Source organism: Rattus norvegicus, chromosome 7 (assembly GCF_021556685.1).
Source record: "Rattus norvegicus strain SHRSP/BbbUtx chromosome 7, alternate assembly SHRSP_T2T, whole genome shotgun sequence".
NCBI lineage: Eukaryota > Metazoa > Chordata > Mammalia > Rodentia > Muridae > Rattus > Rattus norvegicus.
In genome coordinates, this window is record NC_141540.1 from 14,113,162 (window position 1) to 14,128,520 (window position 15,359).

The 15,359-nt window shown below is 57.8% G+C and overlaps 2 protein-coding genes across 35 annotated transcripts; one reads left to right on the forward strand and one right to left on the reverse strand.

Moving 5' to 3' along the window:
* Positions 1-43: 43 nt before the first annotated feature.
* On the reverse strand, positions 44-12,830 carry Sppl2b (signal peptide peptidase-like 2B). 32 transcript variants are annotated; one of them, XM_087557704.1, is made up of 16 exons: positions 12,743-12,818; positions 7,557-7,676; positions 6,598-6,780; positions 6,210-6,299; positions 5,900-6,039; positions 5,676-5,815; positions 5,433-5,529; positions 4,532-4,648; positions 3,469-3,550; positions 3,303-3,377; positions 3,172-3,234; positions 2,985-3,084; positions 2,612-2,689; positions 2,103-2,263; positions 1,532-1,649; positions 44-1,361 (listed from the first exon to the last, which is right to left on the reverse strand). In XM_087557704.1, the coding sequence occupies exons 1-16, from the start codon at positions 12,788-12,790 to the stop codon at positions 1,270-1,272; spliced, it is 1,704 nt and encodes a 567-aa protein (XP_087413830.1). In that variant the 5' UTR covers positions 12,791-12,818; the 3' UTR covers positions 44-1,269. The 32 variants fall into 32 exon arrangements, 31 of the variants coding, with proteins under 31 accessions (XP_087413830.1, XP_087413829.1, NP_001014222.1 ...); XM_087557703.1 differs by having other exon boundaries at positions 5,676-5,818; NM_001014200.2 differs by lacking the exon at positions 1,532-1,649 and having other exon boundaries at positions 44-1,358; positions 12,743-12,830.
* A 94-nt stretch (positions 12,831-12,924) lies between these two features.
* Lsm7 (LSM7 homolog, U6 small nuclear RNA and mRNA degradation associated) lies at positions 12,925-15,359 on the forward strand. 3 transcript variants are annotated; one of them, NM_001401076.1, is given in 4 exon segments: positions 12,925-12,953; positions 13,457-13,565; positions 14,333-14,404; positions 15,065-15,359. In NM_001401076.1, coding segments are annotated over 4 exon segments (330 nt in total). In that variant the 5' UTR covers positions 12,925-12,947; the 3' UTR covers positions 15,208-15,359.

Here is a 15,359-nt window from a genome sequence, read left to right on the forward strand (position 1 = left end):
AGGCCCCCCCGCCACCCGCCACTCTCACAGGACAGGAGGCCACTGTGAGTATGAAAAGGTATTTAATCCCCTGACAACCAAAAGCCAGGGCCCTCGGGCACCCCGCAGAGCACCTCCACCACTCAGAGGAGCAGGACTGCTTGGACACCCAGTACAAAATGGCTCAGTCCAATGGCAGAAGCAGGTGGCTGGGCCTGCACTCCTCTGCCCCTCAGTTCTGGTTAGACTGGGTGCCTAGGGAGTCCTCCCCTACCACCCCCCAGAGCTCTAGGGGGACCACCCAGCTGTCACTGCCTGTCAGCCTGTAACAGACACCCTTTTCCATGCAAGTGTGGGTGGCCATGGCTCCCGATCGGTCACAGCCTGTGGGGACCTTGGCTTCAGCCTCAGTGACATGCAGCATGTGTGGAGGGCTCCTGCAGGCAGGTCTGTCCTGGAGTCCAGAGCCTGGTTGGTGAGGTAGAGGACAGACGCCAGTCCAGAAGCCACTGCTGGGGCAGAGGGCAGTGGCCCCTGCATGGAAGACTCACACACCTGGGCTGATCGATTTGCTGGGGACGTGGCCATCTACACCTGGCCAACTCCTACTCGGCTGCAGAACCTGGAGCTGGCGCTGTTTGCTGGCTTGCAGCAGTGACCAGCAACCTCAACTCCATCTCGGCTCGGACTCTCCTGAAGGGGTCTGGTCCCCTTGCATAAGCCCAGGCCCTTGGGCAGGGTGCCCCTATCTAGGCCCCTCAAGGCTGCTCCCAGCACAGGAGCCTGCTCCATGGGGTTGTTGCTCTGGCCCCAGAGAGCCCCATCCTATGGAGGGAGGAGCGGTCATGGGTCACCCGCAGGGCGAGCATCAGCAAAGCACCAACGGCAGCCATGGCCTTGCATGGAGTGGGCAGCAGGCGAAGCTCACGGCCCGGTGCGAAGCAGAGCTGGTCGCTGGGGTGCAGCTGGAGGGAGTACGGACTTGAGGCCTCAGAGGGCTGAGCACCATGTTGGAGGGACATAGCGCAGGTCTGTCACTCTGGTGGGTGGCAGCTGTCCCTGTCCCCTGCAGGTCCCAGGTGGCCGGCATCTGTGTGGCATGGAAGGCTGCGAGGGCCCAGCTCTCACATTGCCTCTTCCTAGGCCGAGGTCCCTGGGGTCACCACAGGTATAGGCTGGACTTGGTCCCCATTTGAGGGGCTGAGGGGACCGGCCACAGGGCTGTCAGGATCCTTGGCAGGGTCTGTGGCTCCTGCCTCCTCAGTGGCCAGGGGGCTCTGGGCCAGCTCTTCACCCCGAGGCTGCTCCGAGAGAGAGGCATCCACATCCTTCGGAGGCACAGGTCCCTGGGGTGCAGCCCACGGGGTCTGAGGTGCATCCTTCTGGAGAAAGGAGGGGCTGTGAGACCGGGACCAGTAGGGAGCAGGCCCCACGGGGCAGATTCCACACAGGGGCAGGGTACTTAGAGCAAGGGGCATGCAGCCTCCACCCAGAGCCAGAAACATCGAGCCCCTGCCATCCAGGGCCATCCAGCTCCATCCAGTCCCAGTACCATTCAGCACCCAGGGCAGCAAGTCCTGGGCAGATGTATGGGACCCGCTGCTCTCCCCTCTCATGCCTGCCCTCTCTCCTCCAGAGCAATCCCATTCACTCCTATGGTGAAATTCACCCTGTGGGGAGCAGTAACCCTCAAGTCTAAGAGGTCTGTGAGCACAGGCTAGCCCAGAGCAACCCCTGCCTACTCCAGCAGCCGCCTCTGTGACACCAAGGAAGTCCCAGAGCACAGAACCCCCAAGAAGACGCACCTAAGAAACAAGGCTCATCTCAGCGAGCCATGTGGCACCCATTGCCCGAGGTGGGCATCTTCCCCATCTCCTTACAGCCCTCCACTGTACCCTCCAGCCTCTCTGGCTGGTATAGGGCCTGGGGGGAGGGAGGGCTTGGCAATGTGGCAGGAGTATTCACAGCCTTGGGTCACATCCAGAGTCCTCCACAGGGGACCAGAGAGCCCAACGCATGACCTTCCAGAAGTGAGGGGCCCAGTGGGAGCACAGGAGGTTGGACTCAACTTGACCTGGCGGCTTAGGGGGCTATCACCGCAGTCATAGCAAACTGGTATTCACCGCAAAACCGCTGCCCGTCCAGAAGGCGCCCATCTCCCGGCGCCACAGAGCCACGGTGCAGCTGGTCAGCAGTGTGCAGGGGACCAAGTAGAGGAGTGCAGGCTGGCCATGTCGCATGAGGACGAGAGCCACGAAGGTCACCAGGAGGCCCAGGCCATAGGCTGCAGGGGAGAGAGAGCATCAGAGGAGCTGCACCTGGGGGAGTGACGCCTAGTCAGGGGCTATGGTGAACGAGAGGGAACAAGGGTTGGGGAGACCATCAGCCACAAGCCGGGCATCCCAGAACTGTGGGAGCTGAGGCCGAAGGACGGGAAGTTTCATGCATAGGGCTGTGCAGGTTAGTGAGCACTGCAGGTGGCCCTGGGATCCTGAACAGGAAGCACACCAGGCACCCTGGGCCACCAGATGACACTTAAAACCAGCCTGGGACAAGGGCAACTTGGGACTTAGGGATCAGAAGGTGACAGACTTGGGGTAGGGAAGAGCGGGACAGCAGTGTGCCCACCTACCAATGGTGCAGGCCACAAAGTAAATCCTGGAGGACTGCACCTGGATATCAAACCTGTGGCAGTAGGCCACCAGCAGCCCTGTGGGGACGATGCAGAGTCACCATGACTACAGCATGGCCATGGGTGAGTGCAGTGAGACACCATGTCCCGTAATCAGTGTCCCATGGGGTGAGTCAGGACCTGGAGGGTCCTGCCACGCAGATGGTGACAGTGAGCATGTACATCACCTACACAGTGGCACCTGGCAGGTGTGGCCAGACAACCATGCACCACCTGGGTGGGAGGCCATCTTGCCCCAGACCCTTCCTGCACTCCCTGCATGGCTGTCGTGCCCCGCAGCCTACCTCTCACCCTCCCCCCACGCAGCCCGCACCTGGCACCAAGATGTCTCCAAAGCCCAGAAGGGAGAAGGGCCGGTCACACAGGGAGAGAGGCGAGGTGTTCAGCCTGGGCACCTTCAGCACCATGGGCAGCTGTGGGGAGAGCAGGGCTCAGCCTGGACGCGCGCATCCACCAGCTGCTGGGGCCACAGCCCAGGCCCATGTGGTGGGGCGGCATACCTTCTCATGGGTGGATGAGTTCGAGGGCCCAGTGGCCACCTCCACCATGATGCTGTTGCCGCTCTGCACAAGACAGGTTGTCAGCCAGGGCAGGGGAGGGGCGGGCAGCTGGGAGGGTAGAGGGGACCTACCTTGGTCAGGTAGGGGGTGATGAAGACGAAGAAGATGTCGTAGACGAAGAGCACCAGCAGCAGCAGTGTGCAGGCCTGTGGGAGCCAGCACTGCCCTCGAGACCTGTGCGCCCAGGCCCTCAGCCCCCCACCAGGAATTGACCTGCCCTGCCATGGCAGCCCTCACCTTGAAGGTGGGCAGGCGAATGGTCCTCAGCATGTACAGGCAGAAGGCAATGCCCAGGGTGTCCTGCAGGACCCATGCCCACCTGGGAGGAGGAGAAAGCGCCATCAGTGATTTGGAGCTTTATCCCTGCCTCGTCCTACACCAAGCCGCCACCACGGACCTGCCACCAAGCTACAAGGTCCGCCCACCCTGCCCACACAAGGCCTCAGACCCCAGAAACAGGAGCACCACTGAGGAAGCCGACCGCAGGACAGCTTCAAGCAGATGTGGAGCAGCTCCATGTGGGGTATATTCCAGTGTGATGGTTCCTGCCATACCTCAACTTCCCCAGAACACACCACTGTGGAATTCAGGAGTTGGGACTGCCCAGGGCCTGGGCCAGGGCCTTGCAGCCCAGCATGAAGAGCAGGAGCAGGCTTCTGTGGGAGCGTGACTCTCCTGTCTGACTACCATTGCAGGCAGCCATAGGACATGTGGGGACAGCGGAGACAAGGGAAGTCTGGGTGGGAGCTTGGCTCTGTCCCATCCCTTCTCCCAGCATGTCCGTTAGCATGGAAGCCAGGAGTGCCCAGGCCGTGCCAGCCAGTGTCGGTGACAACCAGGAGCCAGGTGGGGACAGGCAGGCTGTCCTCAGGGCCACGGCGCCAGCCCTCTGCCTTCAAGGAGGCTGTGTAGGCATAAGAACCCCGTGGGAATTCACTGCAGGAGAAAATGGACCTTCCTATCTCCATGGGGGCGGATGGCAAGTGGCACCCGGGCATCAGGTGCTGCCTGAGCCCACGCCAAGACTTGAGTGACAAACAGTGGCTCTGGGCCAGCATGTCCCCTTGCCCTGCCCAGGATCTGGGCAAAGGATGGATAGAGCCTTATCTAGATTCCTATCGGGGTACAGGCTCCTGGCCAGGCCTAAATGAAATGGGACACGGGCAGGCGGCAGCCGTGGGTGGTGTGCAGTCCTACGGCTGGGAAGTCTAGGCCTTGCTGGGCAATGGGGGCACCCAAGGACAGCAGTGAAAACCGACAGGGTGGCTGTCAGCAGGGTCTGGGATGTGGCAGCACTTACTGGTCCTCATTACGGAAGACACCCCACACCACGGAGACAGTGACACAGAAGAGGGCCAGCAGCAGCATGCGGGCCTGTGGACGCTTGTGGAAGTACGGCAGGTTGTTGTCGGGGACCCTGGAGGGGACCACCCGTCAATGTCTCTCTTCCCATACCACGTCCAGCTCACCTCCCTGTCACCCTGAGCCTGGCCTCCTGGCTTGTGCCTGCTGCCCCCTCTCATCCCCGAGTAGGAGCCCTGACTATGGGCTATGTCTCCTCCCAACTGGCCAGGTGCCTTTGGTTCTAAGATAGCAGCCCCAAAGGCCATAACCCTGTGGCTGCTGGCCTCACAGTGACTGGGGCTCCCTTCACCTAGCTGCAGGTGGCTCTGAGAAACAGTGCCGTCAAGGAGCAGGTAGAGCCTTGGAGGCCTATGATGTTGCCACTCCCTCCCAGCCTACCATCCTTGGCCTCATTCCTTGGGACCCCCACATCATGCCCTGTGGCTCAGTTAGACAGGAAGGGGTACAGTGCATAGGTGACAGGAGCCCCAAAGCCTACAACCCACAACCAGCACTTAGTAAGCACCTCCTGGCTCTCTGAAATGCCAGGCGGGCAGGAGATGGCAGGAGATGGCAGGAAGAGGAGGAGGAGGAGGAGGAGGAGGAGGAGGAAGAGGAAGAGGAGGAAGAGGAGGAAGAGGAAGAGGAGGAGGAGGAGATGGAGGAGGAGGAAGAAGAGGAGGAGATGGAGGAGGAGGAGGAAGAGGAGGAGGAGGAGATGGAGGAGGAAGAGGAGGAAGAAGAGGAGGAAGAGGAAGAGGGGGAGGAGGGGGAGGAGGAGGAGGAAGAGGAGGAAGAGGAGGAGGAAGAGGAGGAAGAAGAGGAAGAGGAGGGGTCTGGTGAGGCCCGGGGCTCACCTGCACGTGCAGAAGGGCAGCTTGCGCACACAGGGTGCCAGGCAGCTGTAGAGGCCGGTAGAGGAGGCCAGGCAGAAGATCCCAATGATCACGTAGACTGTGGGGCCAGGCAGCGGGGCCCAGGAACAGTGGGGGCAGGAAAAATAAGAAATCAAGAAGGGAGCTATGGCCCCTCGGCTCTCGGGCAGGGCTCTGAGGGTGGCAGGGGCTCTGCGGGGTGGCGGGTGGTGGGCGGCGGCATACCCAAGCGGTCATAGAAGTAGTAGAGGAGCACAAGCATGAAGCAGCACATGACAACAAACACGCAGATCATGACCGGCGTCACGTCCACCGCCTCATCCTCCTGCTTCTCAGGGACGTCGTCTCGCTTATGCTTCATGTACCTTCTTGGAAAACATCGGGGTCACCCAGGGCTGTGGCTTGCGGCTCGGCCCCTCCCATGGTGCCCGGAGTCAAGCTGTACTCACTTCTTCACATCATGACTGCCAGCCCAGTAGCCACCAAGGGCGACGGTGCCCACGGCCATGATGAAGATGATGACCATGTTGTAGTCCATCACTGGCTCGCTCGGAGCATACAGGGCTACCATTACCTCGTGGCCAAAGCGCTGACCCGAGAGAAGAGTGGGCTCAGACAGTGGGCACTGCTGTGCCCCAGCCTCACCCAGGACCCAACCTTGAGTCAACTGGAAGTACCAAGACCAAACCCCACTGGACCTGCACCCAGGACCCAGACTGTGAGCCCCAGCTACCCACCCCGCCATGTCCTGGGGCCTACCCTGAAGATGTCTTGAAGGTCCCTGTGGCTTAGCAGGGCCACAGGGATGCTTATCTCCTCATACTGTGTCTTGTTGCCTCTTGGAGGGACCTGCAGTGGACAGGAGGTGTAGTGTCACCCCAGCCCTCTGGCTGGACAACTCCAGGCCTTGTCCAGGCATCAGCAAGGCTTGGGGCTCAGGCTGGAAACCCTGAGCCTCCTCAGCACTGGCCCTGCACAAGGGCTGCTCTGCAAGTCTCCAGCCCCAGTGATACCAACCCCAGCTCAGGGGGCCATGGCCCCACAGACCTGTGCCTCCACTGCTCGCTTCAGCCTTTCTCAGCATGCGGAGACAGGGCTCCCTGAGCTTCCCCACACCCCAGAGGTAGCGAAGAGCCGAGCACCCTACCAGTCTCTCCTTGCTGACTATCAGCAGCCCATGTGCCCCACTGCCCTGGGCCAGCCGCACTTTCTCATAGAAGGTACAGTTGCCCCGAGCCACCAGTGCGATCTGGTTGGTGAAGTCTTCTACAGGAACATCGAGGTGGGAACAGAGCTGAGTCGTGCTCAAGTCTCGAAGCTTCAGAAGAGACTGCGGAGGGGGATGGGGTCAGGGCCACCAAGACCACAGAAAAGCCAGGGGGCAGACCATGCTGACCACACCGAGACAGCCAGCTGCAGTGGGGACCTAAGGACTGCTCTGAGGATCCTGTGAGCAGATGTGAATGCCCATACAACATGCCATGCTACCAAGAGGTGCACCCAGGACTCAGAAAGCCCTCCCCAACCGCACTGCACGTCTTTAAATGCCTAGCAAGTGTCTGGGGCTCAGTAAAGGTAACAGTGGTGTGAGCAGCACTCAAGGCTAAAAAGGCATGCTCTCCTACTATGAGCTTGCTGTCCCACTGTGAGACCTTGGGCGTGGGGGCTAGGGCCACTCAACACACAGCCCACACGCGCTCACACAGAGCACACAGAAGCTGGTGCATACATCATTAAATGTCGGTGGGAAGGGGGGAGAGGCCCACTCAAAGGACAGGCACCTCCCTGGGAACAGCACGGGGGTGGGGGGCAGACATGGAGACTCAGAGGAGTGAGATGAATAGTCAGCAACGCGCTGAGTGCTGGGACCACATCAGAGGATGTGTAAGTGCAATGCCAGGCCCTAGGCACCATCCTGCCCTAGGCTGTCACTCCTGAGGTGCCCCTAACCTGGTCTGTCTGTCACAGACCAGTAGTGGTGACAAGCCTTGTCTGACCGGGGTCCCCAGCAGACCTCAGCTGCTAATCCTGAGCATGAGAACCCAGGCCCAGAGGGACGGCGGCCACCCACGGACCTCCAGGGAGTGTGCCTAGTATGACACTCACCACTTTGTTGAGGTCATGAGGCAAGTGGGCCCACTGTGGGTTGTAAAGGATGCAGTAGTCCCTGCCCCGGGTCCCACCGCTTTGGGGCACAACTCGCAGTACACCGAACTCACAGGCCACCTGGAACAAGACAGCGGTAAGAACTCCAGGTGCCGGAGGCACCATCGATGCCTGGCCTTGGTAAGGAGGACGGACAAGGCCAGGCGCCCTCCTGAACAAGGCACAGTGGCACAGACCAGCCATCCCTGCACTCTGGAGATTGAGGCAGGAGAATTGCTATGAATTTGAGACCAGCCTGGGCTGCAGAGACCTTGTCCTTTTGGGACATGAGGCTGCCATACCCACAGGCAGCAGCAAACCGCAGCCTGGTTATGAGGAAAGCCGCAGGGCCGTGGCTAGTTCCTAGACCACTGTGTGGGACTTCCCAGGATGCGTCCATCTGTCCGGCCAGCCGGCGTCAGCCCTTTCCTGACTGAGCCCTGTTAGCTTCCTGGGCTCCTAAGACTCATATGTGTAAGGACAAAGCCTCTCCAATGGCTTGCTGTGGCCTTCAGCTGGGGACTCCCCCAAAACCACACATGGAGCTAAGGAAGGACATAAGCAATCCCCAAGAGCAGCACATGGGGTGGGGGTTAGAACAGGCTAGAGTGGTTGTGTGGCTTCTACAGAAATATCCAGACACAGCCGCGGCCCAGCTGTGCCCCGGAGCTTAGTGCCAGGGCAGAGTAGGACATTAGCCTTCTTGGAGGCTCTGATCTGGCACGAGCTGGGAGAGAGGGAGGCAGATCCGGAGGTGCAGGCTAGCTGTACCAGTTGAGAGAGAGTGAGCTAGACCAGTGCTAATGAGTGCTTTCTGGGCTCCAAGACTTCAAGCTCTGAGAGGAACCAGACAGCAGGGAAGCAGTGGCTAGGAAAAGGCCACCGACAACCCCAGATCCACCCTCAATGAAGAGTAAGGAGCAGGCATGGTGGCTTTAATGCCAGCACTCAGGCAGAGGCTTGTCTACATAGGGACAGCCTGGTCTACACAGGGAGTTCCACCACAAGGCTGAGCTTGGATTTGGGCAGTGTTCTCTCTGATATTCTTGGTAGCCACTTAAGGCCAGCAGATCCTTACTGCCCAGCCCCAACAAGAGGGTTTTCAGTACAGGACCTCAAGGTGGCCCAGCAGAAAGGTCACCTGAGGAATTCCACAGGGTGGGAAGAGAGGCCCCACATTGTCCTCCGACCTCCTTATGCACTGCAGCATATGCATACAAGTACACAGTCTCAGACACAGAACGATTCTTTACAATCGTGCTTCCATGGCTGACCCTTGAGTCTTACATAGTCCTACAGGTTTGTAAAAAATGCTGTAGAGTGTCACAGCACAGCAGGGCCCTGATGTTGATGACCCCACAAACTGGCTGCAGCAGACACAGATCAGGCTGGGACTGAGCAGGCAGCCTGCTCCCTGCAAGCTGGCAAAGTTGTGCAGGCTGCTGAGGACAACAGCCTGCTAGGGTAAGGGACCACACGCTGTGGGGACACTACCACACGCTGTGGGGGATGTGCCTGCGGGGACACGGCTGGCATGACTGTTGTGACTGTAACCAATTGTTTGCTTCATGTAGCCCAGGCTGGCATCTGACTCTCTGTAGCTGAGGATGCCCCTGAGCTGATCTTGCCACATCCACCTCTTGAGTACTGGGATGACAGACTTGTGCTCACCTCTGTAATAGCAGGGGTGGGATCTAATACAGACCCTCAGCCATGCTAGGTAAACATTGCACCAACACGTGAAAGCACTGCCCACACTGTACGCTGCAGTTCTGACGAATGTCTGGGATGCCTGTCAAGAGGCCTTCTACACAGCTGTGTTTTCTACATCATGGCTACTGCCAGCCTGGCCAGTCACAAAGAAAATGAGCCAAGCTCTCAAGGCTCAGGGCATGGCCCAGAGAAGGGAAAACAGGAGAGGCTGGAGGAATCTAAGTTTCACAACTCCAGAAAGGCTGTTGCTGCTGTTACAGAAGCAGCCTGCCCACCCTGTCAGGAGCCTTAGAGATGCACACCCAGGAGAGCCACCCATGCTCCTGTAAGGACATCCCATGAGCTCACTGCTCTCCTGAGCTCCACCTGGGTGGAGTCATTTCTGTTATGTGGGTGACCTATCTGGGGCAAACAGATTTTGTTTATGTCTCCCCAGAAGTCACTCGAAACCAGGGCTCTCAAAGCTCACTCCTCCTGGCTGCAAATTCCTTAGGGAGAGGCTGGGTGTCACCTGAGGACCTGCTGTACAAACAGGCAGGGGGCACAGGATCACTGGCCTGAGATGGACACTAACCTGCTAGTTGGTGCCAGGGTTCCCACCAGAACGCCTGGGTTTTCCACAGACCTGACCTGCCAACTTCCCTGGGTAGGGATCCCAGTTCAGCCTGAACCACTGCGGGAAGCCCTGATCTCAAGGCGGCGGTAGGAGGAAGGTCCAGGCAACTCAGTGGAGACCCTGACCACACACAGTGCAAGCAGCTGGGAACTTTATTTTCAAGATTCCTCTGCAGGGACCCAGCGCTGGCTCTACACCTCTCCAAAGAGAGCTGAGCCCCTGGCACCAGTCACCCCCATAACATTATCCCTGTCTGCCTCTCTAGGCAGCTAGGGGTGCCCCAGGTAGACCCTGGGCTGAAGCCATCACCAGGTCAGGGGAGGGAAGGGGCAGAGGACAACTGAGACCACAGGGCTCAGAGCAGTTGGTCTAAGAGCTATCCTTGCACTCTGGGAGGAATCAGAACCCATCCGCAAACACCCACCAGCCATGTGCCCCTCCCAGAAAAGTTCCTTCCATGAAGGATTTGGGGGCCATAGAGGGGTCAGAGTCCACATCCCAAACTTGCCTGCCTTCTGCATTTATAAAGTTTTATTGGCACATGAATAAGCTCATTCCCGTGGCCATGGCTCCTCCCTCCCACTCAGCAGCTGTGACAAGGTCTACAGAGCAGAGAGAATTCCTTGTCAGAACACAGCAGCACTGCTGTGGCCTCAGGACAGCTCTCTGTGAAAAGTGGCTTTTGTGTAAAACGGAAATGGGTAGAACTGACTCTCCTCACTGTGGTCACTGAACGCACAAAGGCGCATTCATGGTCACCCACCCCACCACGCACATGGCAGTCTTTCTACTCTGTCACCAAGGGGACAGCACAATGACACTTTTAACAGGTCAAGCTCTTCCAAGAACCAGTTCTAAGGCACTGTGTCCTAGTCACACCTGGAAGAGCTAGAGATCAGAAGCCCCAACAGCACGACCAGAAGCAGGATGACAGCTGCCTGGGAAGGAAGGTGGGGGGCTCTCAGGAACAGAGACCTGCATAGTGCCACTTGGACCCACGCACACTCCTTTCCTGGTTTACAGGGAGAGAAGAGAGAGGTACAACTTGGGTTCAAGTCTTTAAGCCAGGATCACAAAAAATCTACAGGGTCCAGAACTGCCACCAAGCAGACTCTCAATCAGTTAGTTTCCCTCCTGGGCTCCGGGACCAAGAACAGCCCCCTGCCTGTTCCCCACCAGATATGGGAAAAGTAGGTACAGCTACACCCATGCAGAATACAGTCCAGGCGACACCCATCACCTGCCCAGTAAAGTCCCCAAGCACACAGTCTCTCTGTCCAGCCAGGCCCACCCTTTACTCCCAGTGCCTCTGTAGCCCTAAGTAAGGACTGGAGTCTCATCAGTTTGTGGAAACAGCATCCCCAAAGGGAAAACACCATCTCTCACACCTTGCGTCAGCAACTGATGCCCACAGCGCCTTTCCTCTCCCACCCTCTGCAAACTCCTTTTTATCCTTCAGAACCTGCCATTGTCCCTATCAGATCAGAAAAAAAAAGAAAAAAAAAAAAAAAAAAAAAACAACACAAAAAGGGCACGGACTGGCCCCAGGCAGGTCCAGTCAGGAGAGACTGTGTGGCCAGGTGAATTCCTCCAGCAAAAGGAAAAAAAAAAAAAAAAAAAAGACCAGGAGAAACCAGAATAGCCTCAGTGGACATCACCAGCACAAAGAGGGCCGTTTCCAGAGACAGGTCGGTGGCCTGCTACCATGGGCGGGATGCAGCAAGTCTTGACACACTTCCAAAAGCTCATGCCCAGCCAAGGGCAGGATGTGGGGGTAAAATCGGCCAAAGGGAGATGTTGGCCACATGGTGGAGAGCCCAGGAACCACATGTGAGGAATGCCTTAATGCTTAGCCAATATAGGAGGCACATGCCAGCCAGCTGTGCCAGCAGTGGAGAGGCTGAGCCTGAGCTGCAAGCCCACCACCAGCCTGAGCTATACAGGGAGACCCTGTCACAAAAGTCTGTAATCTCAAAAAGGAAATGAAAAAGCATTGACAGAGTCCCTGAGACAGCATACACAGTAATAAACACCACAGGGCGCACAGGCCACCCTTCACACCGTCCCGGAAGCCCAAGGCTGCAGCACTCTACTGGGACTGGAGGCTGCTGCCACAAAAACAAAACATTAAAGGAACCTAATAACTAAGCCAGGAGTTGCGGCGATGCAGCCAGTGACATACCGAGGCAGGTGTTTTGCGCTGAGTTCCAGGCTAGCCAAGCCCCACAGGGTGTTCATGGCCAGCCAGGGCAAGTCTGAGACCAGCCTGGACTGCAGAGTAAGCTAGAGGCCCGCCTGAGCTGCGGAGCAAGTTGGAGACCAGCCTAGACTGCAGAATGAATGTGAAGCCAGCATGGGTTACATAGTGAGTTCAAGGCTAGCCTGGACTACACAGTAAGTTCGAGACCAGCATGCCACCTGTCCCAGAAAGCAAAGCACACCAAAGCCAGCCTTCTGCCAGGGCGCAACCCGTGCACTCCTGAGGCGTCCTCAGCAGAAGCTCATCCCCACCGTTTTGCATCGACCCTGAGATGGGGACCCCCTTCCGCCCAAGGTCACAGAGCAGAAGCCGAGGAGCAGGGCTGCAAACACCTCGGGGGCCGCGCTGGACGCCCCAGGGATGGAACCCGGAGACTCGCTCCATTCTGCAGAAAGGGAAACTGAGGCTGGCAGGGGAGGCGGCGGCGGCGGTTAGGGCCCTGGGGCGCAGGGCGGGCTAAACCTGGCCGGAAGTCTGCGGTGGAGAGAGCGAGTGAACCGCAAGGTCACGGCCACACTCAGGAGTGGCGGGGCCGAGCCGACCCGCCGTGGCGCTCACCTGGGCCGCGAGTAGCAGCAGGGATGCGGCCAGCCGCGCCGCCGCCATGTCCGCCGGTCCCACCGCAGTTCTAGGCGGAAGGTTTCCTGGCAACGCCTTCGGGACCCCACGACGCGCATGCGCCGAGTCTGCGTGTGCGGGAAGGCCCCCCCCGCGTTAGGAAGGGGTGGGGCGGCGCCTGCGCAGAACGACGCGCGGCGACAAGATGGCGGTGAGCATTGCTAGATCGCGGGGAGAGTAGGGCTACGGGCACGAGGAACAGTGGAACCGAGAACAGAAAGACTAAAAGAAAAGTGACGGACCCCCGAAGATAGGGATACAGGGTGCTGAGCATGGGAGCCACGTGGGACTGCAGACGGGGGACATGTGGAAACAGACCAGGTGACATGGGATGCAGACGACAGGCATGAAGACGCAGACATTGGACGTAGGAATGCTGACAGGCCCATGGAATGCAGAGAGGACGAGAGGATGTAGACACAGGACATGAGGGTTGCGGACCCGGCAACATTGGGGTGCACCCAGGAGACAGTGTAGATGGGGGTATAGGGATGCAGATGACACGTGCATGCAGACTCAGGGGCATAGGATTCAATTAGGGAGACACTGGAGATGAGGATGCACACAGAGTTATGGGCGGTTGAGGTGGAAAGGAGTCCCGGGGTTCCAGGCCCAGGCAACAGGGATGTGGGAAGGCTGAACCTCTCTCCTCAGCGTCCCACCTTCCAGCAGGACAAAGAGAAAAAGAAGAAAGAAAGCATCTTGGACCTGTCCAAGTATATTGATAAGACCATTCGAGTCAAGTTCCAGGGTGGCCGGGAAGGTGAGTGGGTACCACAGGGCTCCCTAACACAGAGCTTGGCCAAGGTCAGAGCAAGCAAGGGAAGCACAGCCTAAGCTTGGGCTATAGTGTACCATTGAAAGGTATACCCCAATTGTGGGTGGGGGAACAAGTCCCAGGAAAGGGAGCCAAGTGGGGTTAGTATGGATGGATCCTGAAGGAAGCAGCCAGGATCCATGAGGAGGTGGAAGGAGGCAACAGGAAGAAGTGTCCTTAAGCCCCTGGACATAACAGGAACCCGGAAGGTTTCCCAATAGAAGGAGGATTGAAAGTTCCAGACCAGTTTGACTTATATAGCAAGACCCGAACTCCAAAAACCAACCAGGGGTAGGGCTGTATCTCTGTGGGTAGATTGCTGGTTTAGCATACATGGAGCCTGGGTTCTATTCCCAGCACCATGTAAACCTAGCATGGTTGTTTTAAGCCAAGTGTTCCGACACTAGACACTAGGGAGGTAAAGACAAGAGGATCAGGCTGCCTAGTGAGTCTGAGGAAATGAGACCCTCAAAAAAAAAAAAAAAAAAAAACAGAGAAAGAAAGAGGCTGTTTTGTATTGCATGGAAGCTATGTAGAATTCAGTTGGGATGACCATAAAGTTTTATTGACACTCATACTGGAAAGAGGAGGGTTGGACTCACACTTCCCCATGAGTTCTGTGGTGGCTACTGTTCCTGGAGCCCCCATACCAGGCTCTATGTGTTGGGGGGTAGACTGACATCCTTCTCCATCTTTCCCCTGTGTTCCTCAAGCCAGCGGCATCCTGAAAGGGTTTGACCCACTGCTCAACCTGGTGCTGGATGGGACCATTGAATACATGCGAGGTGAGCTGGCAGAGGTTGTTGGAGAGATGACACTGGGCCTGTGTGATCAGACTATGCCAGGTGGTGACTTAGGGTGCAGGCCACTCGCTAGTTGCTGCAGTGTCTGATCGCCACGGGGATGACAACCTTACCAAGAGGGCCCCAGACTTGAGACTTCCAGCTCATTCTCCTCAGTCCTCAGGGGACAGCAGGAGTGGTGGCCACTGTCCTCTGCCAGCAATGTCTGCCTGCGTCAGGGACTCCAGAGCTCATGGGATCTCGGCTCTGTGTAATGCCACCCAGTAATGCCCTAAGCAAATCCCCCACTAACAGGTTACCCCTCTGCAGCCCAGAAGACAATTATGTCTAATTGCTTACCAGCTCCACCTGCTGTCCTCTCTCTTCAGTGCCTCTGCGCCCAACAGATACCCCTTAATGTTCATGGGGTCAGCATGGGCCCTTCAGGGTTCTTGAAGCATCCTGGAAATGGCTGGCTCTTCCTTCAGCTACCCTCACAGTGGTGTGGTGTAAGCTCTGCTGGTCCGGGTGTTCAGAGCATCCGGATCTGTCAGTCCCGGAAAGAACTGTGAATGAGAACTGCCAGGGCCCCTCTGAGGTACTGGCTGTAGCATGCTTATGGAAGGATACACCCTTAATTCCTCCTGCTTGTCACCCCCCCAGACCCCGATGACCAGTACAAGCTGACAGAGGACACTCGGCAGCTGGGGCTCGTAGTGTGCCGTGGCACCTCGGTGGTGCTCATCTGCCCGCAGGATGGCATGGAGGCCATCCCTAACCCCTTTGTGCAGCAGCAGGACACTTAGCAGCAGTGGAGGGTGGCCCAGCCCCAGGGGCCTTCCTTCTATGGGGTGAACTTCTGTTTGATGTCTTGGTCTTTTTTTCTTGTTTTGTTTTGTTTTGTTTTGTTTTGTTTTTTAATAAAATTGCCCATGTGAGCATCCCTGTCCCTCCCCCA

Bases quoted from the DNA above. Each gene is read 5' to 3' on its own strand.
- Sppl2b (XM_087557695.1), bottom strand. From the start codon at position 12,790: ATGGCGGCGGCGCGGCTGGCCGCATCCCTGCTGCTACTCGCGGCCCAG. The intron at 7,677-12,742 runs GTGAGCGCCACG...GTCTTGTTCCAG, and splicing joins TGCTGCTACTCGCGGCCCAG to GTGGCCTGTGAGTTCGGTGT. The intron at 6,040-6,209 runs GTAGGCCCCAGG...CTCTCGGGTCAG, and splicing joins ACCTTCAAGACATCTTCAGG to CGCTTTGGCCACGAGGTAAT.